The sequence below is a fragment of the Esox lucius genome, chromosome 16 (genome assembly GCF_011004845.1).
Source record: "Esox lucius isolate fEsoLuc1 chromosome 16, fEsoLuc1.pri, whole genome shotgun sequence".
Classification (NCBI taxonomy): Eukaryota; Metazoa; Chordata; class Actinopteri; order Esociformes; family Esocidae; genus Esox; species Esox lucius.
The window spans coordinates 22,497,207-22,512,588 of NC_047584.1; the positions used below are offsets into that span (position 1 = coordinate 22,497,207).

Genomic DNA, 15,382 nt, shown 5'->3' on the forward strand with positions numbered 1-15,382 from the left:
GCCGTTAGCTTCATCATACTTCACTAAGTTGAAAATGTTCAATGCGCTCGCCTTGCCTCTTACAATACCGACAATAACCAGCCAGAAAACAAGAATGAAAATTCAACTGACATTCAGCTAATGCTCTGAGGGGCCTGACTGAACAGCGGGCAAGGCTATATGAAATAATTGATGAAGGTCATTGTAGCGGCCTGCTGAGATCCCTGGTTGGTCAATGACTCATCCCCTGCCCAGACCTCAGCTGGCGTCATCAGGTTCACGGACGGATTGCTGAGTGGACTGTGGCTATGGCATTCTTCTGAGAGAAACAACAGTGTAGCAAAAAACGCAGTTAACAGCTAAAATGCAGTGGCGAGCGATACTTCAAGTGTAGTCTACGACAATTACAAAACGCCTTGAGGGATAATTTTAGAGTCTATTAAATTCAAAGCTACAACCTCAAATCACTGAGGGGTGCCTGGTAGGCAACTGCAATCAATGCTAAAACTGAGCCAAAACGGCTCTGACAGCACTATCCACTTCTAGGTGCTACCACAGCAATTTGCCACACACACAGAGGAGGTTAACGCTTTGTTGGGAATTGGCACGGTGTAATTTAAATACCCATTTTAAACACGGCTATTGCTGGACCTTATAATTAAACATATCTATAGAACCCCAAGATCCTGAAGCCTTTTCCTGATATTTAAGCGCTCATCATCTCTCCTGTCACTGTTCTTATGCAGCTGCTGTTGACTGAACTCACCCACCTTTCACAGTTAATGACTCGAATTATCCAAAAACCTGTCTGTATTAACTAAGGATACTGTAGCAGCAGAAGCGGGGCAATGTTAACAGACAGCAAACGAAAAGGAGTGAAGGTAAAAAGATCCATCTGGTGGGACATTAGCTGTATCTCGTTTGACCGTGGAGATGCTAGCATTGCATGCAGCCCCCCCCCCCCACCTCACCCCCCCCAAAACGATTAAGACCCTGGCTTCTGTCCCAAACGATATCTTATAGGGCACTAGTTCGACTAGAGCCCCATGATATAAGCCCCGTCAGAAGTACAGCATGGATAGGGAATAGGGGGCCATTTGGGACTCAACCCCTGGCCGTTACAGGGGATCTCGCAAAAAGACTGTCACCAACAGACAGCACATCCTGCGCTTGAGCATTTGAAATGCCCTTGAGGGGGGTGATGGGAGGTTTCTGTTGCCCTTGCCTAACTCACTGGGCTCAGAGGAAGGATTCGCAACAGCTCAGCACAAGAGATGATTGAAAGCATTATCTGGACAATAACACGGATTGACTCAGAGAGCTGCAAGGCTGGAATGTCTGTCAATGATGAGGATGAGAAACCATGGAGACCCTGAGCATTCGATCAGATAAACAACAGAGGGTGGATATGATTAGATGTGATGATAGAGGTCACTGGGAAAAATCCAAGGCCAAACAAGGCTGGTGAAAAAGATACGGTATCATCTAGAAAGAACCTAATCATTGATAGCCTAGTTTGGCATTTTATAAGGCCAGAAAGGGTTCACTTTTAATGTGCTAAGATTTCAACTTTCTCAATGTCTATTATATACATCTGTATGGAAAGAATTAATCTTTGAGTAATGTAAGGATACATATATTTCCACTTACCATTGCTCTTCTGCTGTGCCAGGTGTTCTGTTCTCTCCTCTGATGGGCTCCTGCTCCTAGTCCCCCAGGGCTGCTCCATGCCACTGCTCCTGGCAGGCTGTATCAGGAACAGAGGACACAGCTGATTTACACTACATGGGCAACGGACGTCTAAACTAAAGCTGAAGGTTACCCTGCATAAAAACAAACAAATGGCAATCCGTGCTGCTTTGTGCTTTACTGAACAACAAACTCATCGTAAAGACCAAACATTAGATACCCAACAGCGGGTGACCTGATGGAATTACTGAAATCACGGTGCACTCCGTTGACAGAGCTGATGAAAGGAAAGCACAGGCAGTGCAGAGGTGGCAAAACACACAGGTTAGAACAAAGCGGGAAGAAGACAAATTATACTTTGTGGTTGATCAGAATTAAGCACATTAAGAACCAGTATGGGGAATTTTCAAGAAACATTTGACAAAAATGATCGCTGGGATTAGGTATTGTTATGGTTGGACAGGCCCTGAACGTTTGAGGGGGGAGGAGGGGGTTCCATTAATGCAGCAATATGCACTATTCTCACTGGTTTCACACCAATTTCCAAAAATACCCTGTATATCAGTACATACACACATGTATTAGGAAAAGGGGACTGACATTTTAAAAAAAGCAACATAATCCAATGTCTTTACAGCCATTGTTAGTTCATTAACACATGGGAATTTGTTACGGTAATCTATTTCTATGGTCACATCAAATGATCGGCACCATGGCAAAAGATGAACAAAAAAGGAGGCGTAAAATAAACAGTTGATAAGCTATATTTTAAGCAACAAAATATTAGAAAACTATAATTTTTAATTAAAAACTAAGGTTCAGCTGTAAGAGCCATATACATAGAATGGCCTGTTAAAAGGAAAAGTGGCAGTGTCATTCTTTGGAAACATCAACTTAATAGAACAGGGCACAAAGATTGACAACATTACAGCAAAGAGGAAGTGACCCATTTCTTAAGTGACCCGGGGCAGGGCTTTGTAAGAAAGATTAAATTACGCAGGACAGATTTATTCAAAATATGGTATGCAACTGAAATTTGAATATTTCTCATGCCAATATTAGGGGTGAGAACAAAGTTAAATTGTTGACATTTCGACAAGGAAGGCATTTATCGACAAGTTAATCAAATTTTTGAAAGTCACCAAAAGAAATCTGTACGACGATTGAGTCACTTGGTGACAGTCATGAAGGGTTATCCCTTATTGACTAAACAAATCTGGCCAACGGCCAAGGGCTGGAAATTATGACAGCTAGCGAAAGCATACCTGCGTATCCTGGCAAAATCTGTACTGGCTGAATGGGTTCTCTCAGCTGCGGGCCTGATAGTCAACAGACTGCATAAGCCTAGTCATCTACTCCCGGAGCATGTGGACATCCTAATTTTTCTAAACAAGAATACATTTGCATAATAATATGGACATTGCCTAATGATTCTTTATATTTTTGTTAAGATCGAGATTGTTAGGTTTTTGTTCATTCATTTAATATAATTTATTCCTATTAAGCTTCTTTCCTAGGATATTTTTTCGTTCACTGGAACTTGAATGTATCGGTAGGTTTGTTTGCAGACTGTAACATAAAACTTAGCTGGCTAGATGGCCTAAAACATGTAGAATTTTGTTGTTATGGAAAGAAAACAACAAGAAGTTAGCTAATATAAGCAAAGTCATTCAAAAACTTTGAATTTATTGCATAACATTTTACAATTTACATTCATTTTTCCTTTAATACCTCTCTTTTTGGCACGAGTTGATGGAGTCGACAATTCGACGACAAAAGCAGATAAATTATCGAGTGAAAATCATGGTCATGCACATCCCTAGTCAATACTAAGATTTCAAGGTGAATCTCAATATTGACATGCTGAAACTTACTGCCCCTAATTGCACGGTGCTTAAGAGAATAGTAGAACAGCAGAGATAATCACTGGGCCAAGCGCCCTGACACCCAGAACATCTATACAAAGTGGCGTCACAAGAAAATAGTCAATGACCCCCACCACCCAAGTCATAGACTGTTCTCACTTCCTTATGACAGCAAAAAGAACAAGTGCCTGATGTATAGAATCAAAAGGACCATATACCACTTCAACCTGCAAGCCATAAGACTTAAACAAGACAGCAAAATGATTACTCAGTTAACTACATGGTATCCTTTTCACACAACCCCTGTAGCAATTACTTTATGTACATATGCTGGACCCCAAAGGGACACTGCGCACAATCTGTTAAGCCCACCACACACGCTACTACCTTATATGACCAGTTATTGTCTGCTGTTATTTATTGTGTAAATATCTATTGTTTTACCATTTTTACATATACACCGCATGCACAATTATTCAGCAAATCATATCCCTCAAGATTTATTTTATTGCTGAACAATCAATGCTCTCAGTCAATGCAAAAAAACTTTTAACCTCAAACCTGAATATTTAAGGAAACATGTGTTTTGATCTTTCTCAGGGGAATACATAAATGTGCAGAATTATTAGGCAACAATTGGTGTGCAGAATTTTTAGGCAACTAAATTTAAAAAATAACTCACTTGTTTATTCTCAATTTTTAGAGTAAGTGCAACAAATAAGTAACACAAAATAAAAATTAAATAAAATTTCTGGCCTTTCAAAAATATTCAGTGACCGATATAGCCACCCTTCTTTTCAATAACTGCCATGAGCCTTCTATCCATGCAGACTGTCTAGATCTATTCACAATACATTTTCGATGAAGCAGCAACCACAGCCTCAAAAATGCTGTTCAAAGAGGTGTATTGTCTTCCCTGACTGCAAATCTCACATTTGAGAAGGGTCCACAAGTTCTCAATAGGATTGAAGTCAGGTAAGGAAGGGGGTCAGGTCATTATTCCGGCATCTTTGAGGCCCTTGTTTGCAAGCCAAGCAGTGGAGTACTTGCATGGATGTGATGGAGCACTGTCCTGCATAAAAGAACATGGCCTTGCTGAATGCTGAGGACTTCTTCCTGTACCACTGCTTGAAGTAAGTATCTTCCAGAAATTGGCAGCAGGTATGGGAGTGGAGTTTCAGTCCATCTTCAAACCGAAAAGGTCCAACCACCCCAGCCTTAGTTATAGCAGCCCATACCAGTACCCATCCTCCATCTGGCTGGCACCTGACTCGAAGTGGTGCCCTGTGTCCATTAGTGATCCAGCCACAGGCCCATCCATCTGGTCCATCAAGAGTCACTCAGAAAAATCTGTTTTCAGGTATTTCTTTGCCCTATCTATACGCTTCCACATGTGACTCTTATTCAGTTGTGGTCTTCTTTCAGCCTTCTTGACCTTGGCCATGTCTCTGAGCACTTGACACCTTGTACTTCTGGACACTCCAGGTAGGTTGCAGTTCTGGAATATGGTGGCACTGGAGGATAATGTGTTCCTGGTAGCATCACGTTTAATTCTTAGAGAGTCTTTTACAGTTAATTTGCGTCTTTTCTTCTCCATTCATTTTGTGCATAGAAATAATAATATGATCAGAATACTCACATGCCTAATAATTTTGCACACAGTGTACTGCCTTTATTGGCACTGTCTAGAGCTATTATTATCAGTTAATATTAACTAATATTAACTATCACTGTTAGTCTACAGCGGTTGTTTACAAAAGCATGTGAGAAATTTTGAGGCAAGTCTCAGAGGGCTAAACTTATCCCTGATGGCAATGGATAACAAGGTGGACAGAAAAGGCCAACCCTGATAGCAGAAAGCCTAGATTGTGTGGGTTGATGATTTCCTCTGCATAAAAACAATGTTATAATATTACACTTCGCTTTTCCTTCTAACTTCCCCGACAAATACGCATGCTGATGGGAATCAAATAAAAATGTTACATGGAGAATATACCAGTCAGCTGATACAGTAACTACATGTAGCCACTGCCATTTTGTTCTGTAAATCACTGAAAGTAACTGCAAGCAATACACTAACAATGAGCATTGACCACATATATCAAGGGATGTGAATTGAAATGGACTATACTATTGTGCTAGCCTGTTGCATTTCAGCGTGCCATCCATTTAGTCAGTAGACTTTAGTTCAGAAAATTAGCAGAGGCTCTTATCCAGAATGACAGTACAGTATTCTAAGTGCATACAATACGTTTTCATACTTATCGTCCTGTCCCACTGGAATATAACCCACAACCCAGGCGTGCCAAGTGCGACGCGCGACTCTGTGTTTCACCTCGATCCATGTTTCTGTTGTCATCTGTAGCTAGCTAACATCAATCGAGCTATATCGTGTGGATTTGACTCTAATTGCGGTAAACGATTTTATTTGATCCGATGCTTTTATTGTAGCTAACTGGTAACTCCACTGACATGAACTGCTTGATCGTCTAGGTAGCAATGTACCCATGTAGATGTAGTATAATCGAAAAGAGATTAGTAGCCAACCCACTGCTAAATAGCTAACGATACCTAGTTAGCGAACTAACTAGCAAATTCGCTACAAGGCTAGCCATGTGGGCCAATGTCTTTAATGTGAGACGCGCGGTAACGTTAGCTGAGAAGCTAAATAGCTAGCTACCTGACACTTCAAAAGGCCCACTAAGTTTTAGCTATTATATAAGACAGGGAGGCATAAGTAATAATTTATATGAGACCTTTTTTCTTTTGTGGAATGATATAGGTACAAACTTCCTACCTCTTCTTTCGAATTAGGACTTAGCTCCACTGGCAAATCATTCTCGTTTGTCTCTGTAGCCATTTTCTCCACTGAGATATTCCCCCTATACTCTTCCGCAAGTTTTGCTACAACCAGTAGCAAGGGACAAAAAGAACGAACATGCACTCTGGCTTTTTATTAATAAGATTTGTGTAAACGTGTTCACCCCCATAAACTTCAATAGGCTACATAGTTTGACTTACATTTATTTAATTGTGATATCTTTCTGTCAGCAATCCACAAAATATATATAAAAATAATAATAATAATATATATATATATATTTTTTAATATATTTGAAAAAAAAGTGCTTTGATTAGTAGAGGATCTCGGCTCCAGAGATCATATAATGTAGAGACCTTGGTAAAGGCACTGCTTGGGGGGGCAAAGCACCGACAGTGCTTTGCCCCCCAAAAATTGGTTGGTTAAGATGCTTCCCAATACTAACTAATTACTATAGGAAATGTAGCATATCATGCATGCTAAAATTATTTGCTTTCCGTCCCTCGTGCTGAAGTTACTATTCTACATTGGTAAGCAGGATGAATGTGCCCGCCCATCATGAAAATCAAATGCCAGTCCAACACGTTGGTTCTAGCGCCGGGTCCGTGCCAAAGGTCTGGGGTTTAAGAAACTGCCTGCCAAACGCTACATTGGTGTCAGGCATGGGATTGTCCTAGATGCCAATCGGAGAGGCGTGGGTACATTTTCAAATGTTGTCATATTCGTAAAAATAGATTAAGTCACCATCCAAGACCCGGAGTAGTTTCTTTCCTGCCCTGCAGCTCAAGTCAGTAGGACTGTGTAATTTAATACATTATCCACTGCATCATTGTAAACAATCATTGCCCTTATTAATGAGAATGTAATATTTGATTGAATCTGTGCCAGAAATAAACACGTGACTGAAGGACCTAACGTTAACTTGCTGTTTTTATAGTGGACACAGGAAGGGGTAGAATATTTAAAATGAATGCAAAACCCTATTATTTCATACAGTGCATCCATGTAACATATTTGGTGAATAGTTATGCCAAATTTGACTTGTGAAGTAATTTATGGTTGCCTAAATAAAGGGGGATAATGCCTGTACAACAATTTTAGTTGTACATTTTATATAAAAATATATAATATTTAGGATAGATCAATTACGAAAAGGACAATTAAAACAATTCCTATCCCAATTTCTTATTGAACAATATGTGAGGAAGTCAAAAGAGGTTGCACACCAAATCAGTCTGTCATATCTCGTACACCCTTTATCCTCTATCCTATCTTGACCCAATTTATTTTGAACATGCAAGCAGAAAAATAAAAAACTCACAATAACCATGGTTGCATAAGTGTGCACACCCTTGAACTAATGCTTTGGTGAAGCACCTTTTGATTTCATTACAGCACTCAGTCTTTTGGGTAGGAGTCTATTAGTATGACTCATCTTGACGTGGCAATATTTTCCCACTGTTCTTTGCAAAAGTGCTCCAAATCTGTCAGATTGTGAGGACATCTCCTTTGCACAGCCCTCTTCAGATCACCCCACAGATGTTCAATTGGATTCAGGTCTGGGCTCTGGCTAGGCCATTCCAAAACGTTAATCTTCTTCTGGTGAAGCCATGCTTTTGTGGATTTGGATGTGTGCTTTGGGTCATTGTTGTGCTGTAAGGTGAACTTCCTCTTCAGCTTCAGATTTCTAACGGACACCTGAAGGTTTTGTGCCAAAATTGCCTGGTATTTGGAACTGTTCTTAATTCCTTCCACCCTGACTAAGGCCCCGGTTCCAGCTGAAGAAAAACATCCCCAAAGCATGATGCTGCCACCACCATGCTTCATGTGCGTATGGTGTTCTTTGGGTGATGTGCAGTGTTGTTTTTGCACCAAACATACCTTTTGGAATTATGGCCAAAACGTTCAACCTTGGTTTCATCAGACCATAACACATTTTCCCACATGCTTTTGGGGGACTTGATGTTTGTTTTTGCAAACTTCAGCCGGGCTTGGATGTTTTTCTTTGTAAGAAAAGGCTTCCGTCTTGCCACACTACCCCATAGCCTATTCATATGAAGAATACGGGAGATTGTTGTCACATGTAGCACACACCCAGTACTTGCCAGAAATTCCTGCAGTTCCTTTAATGTTGCTGTAGGCCTCTTGGAAGCCTCCCTGACCAGTTATCGTCTTGTCTTTTCAACAATTTTGGAGGGACATCCAGTTCTAGGTAATGTCTCTGTTGGGCCATATTTTCCCCACTTGATGATGACATTCTTCACTGTATTCCATAGTACATCTAATGCTTTGGACATTCTTTTGTACTCTTTTCCTGACTGATATCTTTCAACAATGAGATCCCTCTGATGCTTTGGAAGCTCTCTGCGGACCATAGCTTTTGCTCTGAGATGCAACTAAGAAAATGTCAGGAAAATCCAGCTGAACTTTATTTCTGATTAATCAGAGTCTCTTTAAATGATGGCAGGTGTGTAATGACTTTTATTTAACATGAGTTTGAATGTGACTGGTTAATTCTGAACACAGCCACATCCCCAGTTATAAGAAAGTGTACTCACTTATGCAACTAGGTTATTGTAAGGTTTTTATTTTTCATTTTCCCCCTTGAAGATTTCAGTATGTTTTTCAATTGAATTGTTCACATTATAGGTCAAATTAAAGGTGGAAAAAGTTCTGACATGATTTATCTTTGTCTCATTCTTTTACATCACAATAATCTGGCATTGTCACAGGGGTGTGCAGACTTTTTATATCTACTGTATATGAAAATACAAAAGAGGAGAAAGATAAATACATTTGCGTTTATCTCCTATCATACGTATGAGAATAACTCTCAACTACATAGCTCCTTTGCCAGTTTTGACCTCTTGTTGGCAACACAGATTTCTGCTTGCCCGGTAGACATCTCTGCTTAGATGTCACCCCACTACTTCAAGCTCAACCTTGACAAGACAGAGCTACTCTTCCTTCAGGGGAAGTAGTGCAGTTAATCTTAAGCCCATTAGTAGTGGGAAAGTAAAGGGAAAAAGGGAGCCATTTTAGAATAATATGAGAGGTCTGTGAGGCCTAATAGACTGCTCTAGTCCTGCTCAGGCCTCAATAAAGATAAGACACAATGATCTACTGAGATTCCAGATGCCACAGAAATGTCCATTGCTGCTCTAACCTCAGTGAATAGCAGACTTTATTGTTTTAATGAGGTTCCTGAGGCCATAGACAGCTCCAGTCCTGCTCTGACCTCATTGAAGGGCAGACACTATTGGTCTACTGAGTTCCTTGAGGTTACAGACCCCTCCATTCTAGCTCTGACCTCAAAGAAGAGCAGTCACTGTGATTTAATGAGGTCCATGAGACCACAGACACCTCCAGTCCTGCTCTGTCCTCAATGTGGAGCAGACGCTATGATCTACCGAGGTCCCTGAGGCCACAGACCACTTAATTCCTACTCTGACCTCAATGAAGAGCTGACACTCTGATCTACTGAAGTCTTTAACTCACAGACAACTCCAGTCTAGCTCTGATCTCAATGAAGGGCAGACACTATGATCTACTGAGGTCTTTGATACTTACTGTTCTTTCCTGTTCTTGTACCCTCTTCATCTTTTATGTGAATGATTACCAACAGGAAATAACTTCTAATCACACAGACTGGGTTTAAAGTTTGAGTCACTATTCTCACCAAAACAAAATACTGAAATTAATGTTTCCTTGTTTATTTTTATCAGATAAACGCATTTGTTTCATGGCTTAATCTTGGAAATGTGAATAGACTGAGTAGACATTGTAATGCATCCCTGGGGCACCCCTGCTGGATAAAGATATCAACTTATGCTGTGGCTATAAAAAGTAAAGGCTATACACTCACCTAAAGGATTATTAGGAACACCATACTAATACTGTGTTTGACCCCCTTTCGCCTTCAGAACTGCCTTAATTCTACGTGGCATTGAGTCAACAAGGTGCTGAAAGCATTCTTTAGAAATGTTGGCCCATATTGATAGGATAGCATCTTGCAGTTGATGGAGATTTGTGGGATGCACATCCAGGGCACGAAGCTCCTGTTCCATCACATCCCAAAGATGCTCTATTGGGTTGAGATCTGGTGACTGTGGGGGCCATTTCAGTACAGTGAACTCATTGTCATGTTCAAGAAACCAATTTGAAATGATTCGAGCTTTGTGCATTATCCTGCTGGAAGTAGCCATCAGAGGATGGGTACATGGTGGTCATAAAGGGATGGACATGGTCAGAAACAATGCTCAGGTAGGCCGTGGCATTTAAACGATGCCCAATTGGCACTAAGGGGCCTAAAGTGTGCCAAGAAAACATCCCCCACACTATTACACCACCACCACCAGCCTGCACAGTGGTAACAAGGCATGATGGATCCATGTTCTCATTCTGTTTACGCCAAATTCTGACTCTACCATCTGAATGTCTCAACAGAAATCGAGACTCATCAGACCAGGCAACATTCTTCCAGTCTTCAACTGTCCAATTTTGGTGAGCTCGTGCAAATTGTAGCCTCTTTTTCCTATTTGTAGTGGAGATGAGTGGTACCCGGTGGGGTCTTCTGCTATTGTAGCCCATCTGCCTCAAGGTTGTGCATGTTGTGGCTTCACAAATGCTTTGCTGCATACCTCGGTTGTAACGAGTGGTTATTTCAGTCAAAGTTGCTCTTCTATCAGCTTGAATCAGTCGGCCCATTCTCCTCTGACCTCCAGCATCAACAAGGCATTTTTGCCCACAGGACAAATGTTTTTCCCTTTTCACACCATTCTTTGTAAACCCTAGAAATGGTTGTGCGTGAAAATCCCAGTAACTGAGCAGATTGTGAAATACTCAGACCGGCCCGTCTGGCACCAACAACCATGCCACGCTCTAAATTGCTTAAATCACCTTTCTTTCCCATTCTGACATTCAGTTTGGAGTTCAGGAGATTGTCTTGACCAGGACCACACCCCTAAATGCATTGAAGCAACTGCCATGTGATTGGTTGATTAGATAATTGCATTAATGAGAAATTGAACAGGTGTTCCTAATAATCCTTTAGGTGAGTGTACATTTCAGTTATTTTGCTCTTTTACATTTTTGCAATAGCTCAAAGTTAACTAATAGGTAGTGTATCTTGTAATAAAACATTTTGTGATTCTGCAGTCGTGAATGTCAGCACATTATAGCTCTTTCTGGAATTACTGCTGTGTCTGTTAGCTCATAGATGTCTCTGGCATTTTCCCTGGTCTGAGTGAAAGAACAATGCCTCCAAGGCCACCTCTCTCCTGTCCTCTGTGGCAGTTTGCTCTGCAAGCAGATCATTGTGAAGTGACCTGTGTCACATTTTTGTTATTGTTACTCTCTCCCTTGACTTTTTCCACAAGGCAGTTAGCTCGCAATTGCGTGAATGTCAAGGGATGTGAAATATATATCGCAGCTTAGGGCGAACCAAGTGCTTCTCCGCATTCAGTTGCTAAGCCTTCCAATGAACATTCCACAGACAATACATAGAGGTAGCCAGTGGGGTATTGCCATCTGGCCTTTCTGGCAATGCCAAAAAGATTGTCCATTTCAGCCTACTGGTCAGTCTAAACACTTTTTGTTACACCAAATGATAATTAGTTACCTGTTGGAATTGGTCCTCAAGGTGTAATCTTGGCTGGTAATGTAGCTTCAAGGACATAAATGTGCTGGTGTTTTAGAAATGCCAGGGCCAGTTTCTGGATTCTGCATTTGAGCATTGGTTGTTTTGTGACCACATAGTCTTCTGTATACCAACCCTATCATTATGTCTTTACTGTAGTTGTCCATATAATGGAAAAGAGAAAAATACAGTTCATTACTTTAAGTCATAAAGATCATCCAATCCGATAAATGTCCATTTCAACTTTGAACATTTCTTCAACTGCAATCGCAAAAATCATGAACTGCTATAATGATACTGGCTTTCATGAGGACCACCACAACAAATTCAGAGTTAACTCTAATGCAAAGGATAAGTTCATTAAAATTACCATTCCCGAAATCGTCAATTAACTGCACATTCGATTGCAGCCCAAACAGATGCTTCACAGAGTTCAAGTTTCAACTGCCTTTTCTTTGTGAGATGCAGAGTGGGTGAACGGATTATCACTGCAGGTGTGGTTCCCACCATGAAGCATGGAGGAGGTGTGATGGTGTGTGGGTGCTTTGCTGATAACACTATTGATAGCACCCTCAACCAGCATGGCTACCACAGCATTCTGCAGTGATGCGTCATCCCATCTGTTTGGGTCAAGGTCATCAGTTTGTGCCAAACAAATTATTAGTGGGACAATATTTTTTTCAAAAGGACAATGACCCAAAACACACCTCCAGGCTGTGTAAGTGCTATAGACTAAGAAATCGAGTGATGGAATGCTACATCAGATAGCCTGAAGTCCACAATCAGCCAACCCAATTGAAATAGCTGGACCGTAGAGTGCAGGAAAAGCAGCAAAAAAGTGCTCTGCATATTAGGGAAATCAATGCTATTGGAAAACATATACATTTGAATGAGTAGGTGTGTCCCATCTTTTGACTGGTACTGTCCGTTCTGAGCCCAAACATTCCTAATTCTTATTTTAACTTAACTAATGCTGTCTCTACTAATGTAATTTAGTTATTGGACATATTTTCATGAATCAGGTCAAATTTGCATTTGGAGTCTGTTCCTGGTGTCTGACAACATGAGGACGAAAAATAAATCAGTGCTAGGTCAACGTAAATTGGCCTTCATGAGCCAGATGAATGAGAATAAGTGGATCAAATAGCCAAAAGTGTTAGAGTTAGATCATCCATTAGGTGTGTTTGCTACAATAAGAAGAAATGAAGCACTGGTGAGTTCAGCAATGGCAAACCACCTAGTAGATCACGGAAGACCTCTATAGTGGATATACAAAGAATTCCCAAATAAACCAGTCCAACATATCAGCAAGAGTCTATAGAAGGTATACGTGGATGGGTCGGCTACAACCATTTGAACTACAGAGGCTGGACTAAAATGGCCTGCAGAGTTCTAGAGAAGGTACTGTGGATAGATGAGACAAAGATTGACATGTATCAGAGGGATGGCAAGAGGGAACAAATGTGGGAACAAAATGTGGAGGGGGTGTTATGTTTTGGGCATGTATGGCTGCTGCTAAAACCGGCTCACGTCTTCACTGATGATATAATAAAACCCAAAAGTAAACATGTATGCTGATGGAATAGATCATACTCCATTACTACTGAATAATTCTAAGTGCTAAGATTGGCATTAGGGATGTGTAGAGAACCTTTATTCCATAAAAAATATATATTACCTACAAAGTACAATATGTGTAACTAAGCCTATCTTAGCATATTCTAGTAATTTGGCTTGAAGTATTAGCCATTAAAGATACAGCACCGCCATCTACTGGTCATAATAAATACTGACATTATCTCTTACATAAATCAAGTCCTAATAACTCTTTCATTGGTCCTGCTTGGTTTATCATTATTGGTAATGACATCATACTATATGTAAACTTTTCTGTGACTGAATGTTTGTCTTAGAAAGTGAACTGCGTGCTTTAAGTAAGAATCTGATCTGGCAGATTTTATATTCCACTTCTGTGCAGTATTGTCAATATTCACCATTACGATGCACATAGAAGAGAAAAATCGATGTTCTGTGTGTGTGAGTAATAAAGAGACCCAGAGACAATGGATTACTGGATATGCTAATACTGACCCAAAGATACTAATCTATAGCGTATTACTGTCTACACCAAGGTATTACAATAGCATCCGGAGCATGTCTTGTTGTCTTGAGTGTCTCAGGGAGCTGATGAGTGGCCATCTCCAGCTTGATAGACAGCACAGGGCTCAGATCTGGTCTAATGGTTAATTAAGAGATGTACTTATTATATGAAGCGCTGCTTCATTTCATCCTTGACTCACACCGTGACTCACATACATTTTTTTTTTATTTCACAGTGACTCCTTTAATAAGGTTATGTTCCCATGCAAAATCACTGGTTGAATCCTAGAATAAAACAATGGAGAGAGATCAAACCAACACCTGTTATGGTAATTGAAGTACGTTAAATGATCTAGGACTATTTGAACTCAGCACTATGTAAGTGCGAATAAACACCTCTGCTGGATTGTTTTAACCTTCCTCCCACATTCATTAAATATGGCTAATAGGTTTCAACTGCCACTGGTCTGAGCCCCGCAGACACTATCACTCTCTATGTGGTTTAGATTTTATAGTGTCAGTCTCAGAGGGCTGCTTTGATTATACAACATGATCCAACATGTTTATTCCACCACTGTTCGCTGCTGGCCGTTAGGTTCCATGCCTTTGTCCCAAATGGCACCCTATTGTTTATATAGTGTACTACTCTTGACCTGCACCCTGTTGGCCTTGGTCAAAAGTAATGCAATAAGCTAGAAATAGGGGGCCATTTGGGACACACACCCATTTCTTGCAGAGAGAATTCACTGTGCTAATAGGAGAACCAGAGTCAGGGTATGACTGCAAAAGGCGAGAGTGGAGTTTTTATTGTTGTAGCATGGTGTCTTTATTGACTTACACTTGGACAGCTTCATTAGATACACAGCTGTGTATACTGTACGTGTGTGTGCGTGTGTGCGTGTGTGCGTGTGTGCGTGTGTGTGTGTGTGTGAGTGTGTGGATCAATAGACTACAAGCCCACAGGAGGTGAGCCCTGCAAAGTAAACAAATGGTTTAATACACAATATGACTGTGGGTTTTATCAGGGCAGACTATTCCTCTGAGACCAGCAGATCTAATAGAGTGAGAGGTGTTTCTGTTCTTCTGTTTGCTGTAGAAAAGAGAAGCATTTCAATCTAAATTGAATGCATGAGGAGGTGTTGACTGTGACCTGTCTTAAAAATGGTTCCTTGTTTATATAGCTTGCTTTGTGTGTGTATGTGTTTGTGTGTATGTGTGTGTGTGTGTGTGTGTGCCTGCGCGCACGCGCATAGTTGAAGGCCAGTGAAGAGAGGCAGTAGATTGGATTGC

General features: G+C 40.7%; 1 protein-coding gene across 2 annotated transcripts in view; it reads right to left on the bottom strand.

Annotated features, from left to right (window-relative positions):
* cwc22 (CWC22 spliceosome associated protein homolog) overlaps positions 1–15,382 on the bottom strand; it is an 80,027-nt gene that overhangs the window by 23,824 nt on the left and 40,821 nt on the right. The window contains exons 1-2 of one of the 2 annotated variants that reach the window (XM_010880110.5): positions 6,331–6,465; positions 1,630–1,726 (exon numbers count right to left, since the gene is read on the bottom strand). In XM_010880110.5, coding sequence (XP_010878412.4) covers positions 1,630–1,726; positions 6,331–6,393 — 160 coding nt within the window. In that variant the 5' untranslated portion in view covers positions 6,394–6,465. Of the gene's footprint in view, positions 1–1,629; positions 1,727–6,330; positions 6,466–15,382 lie in introns of those variants that run through there. The other variant, XM_020054932.3, reaches the window with a different exon arrangement.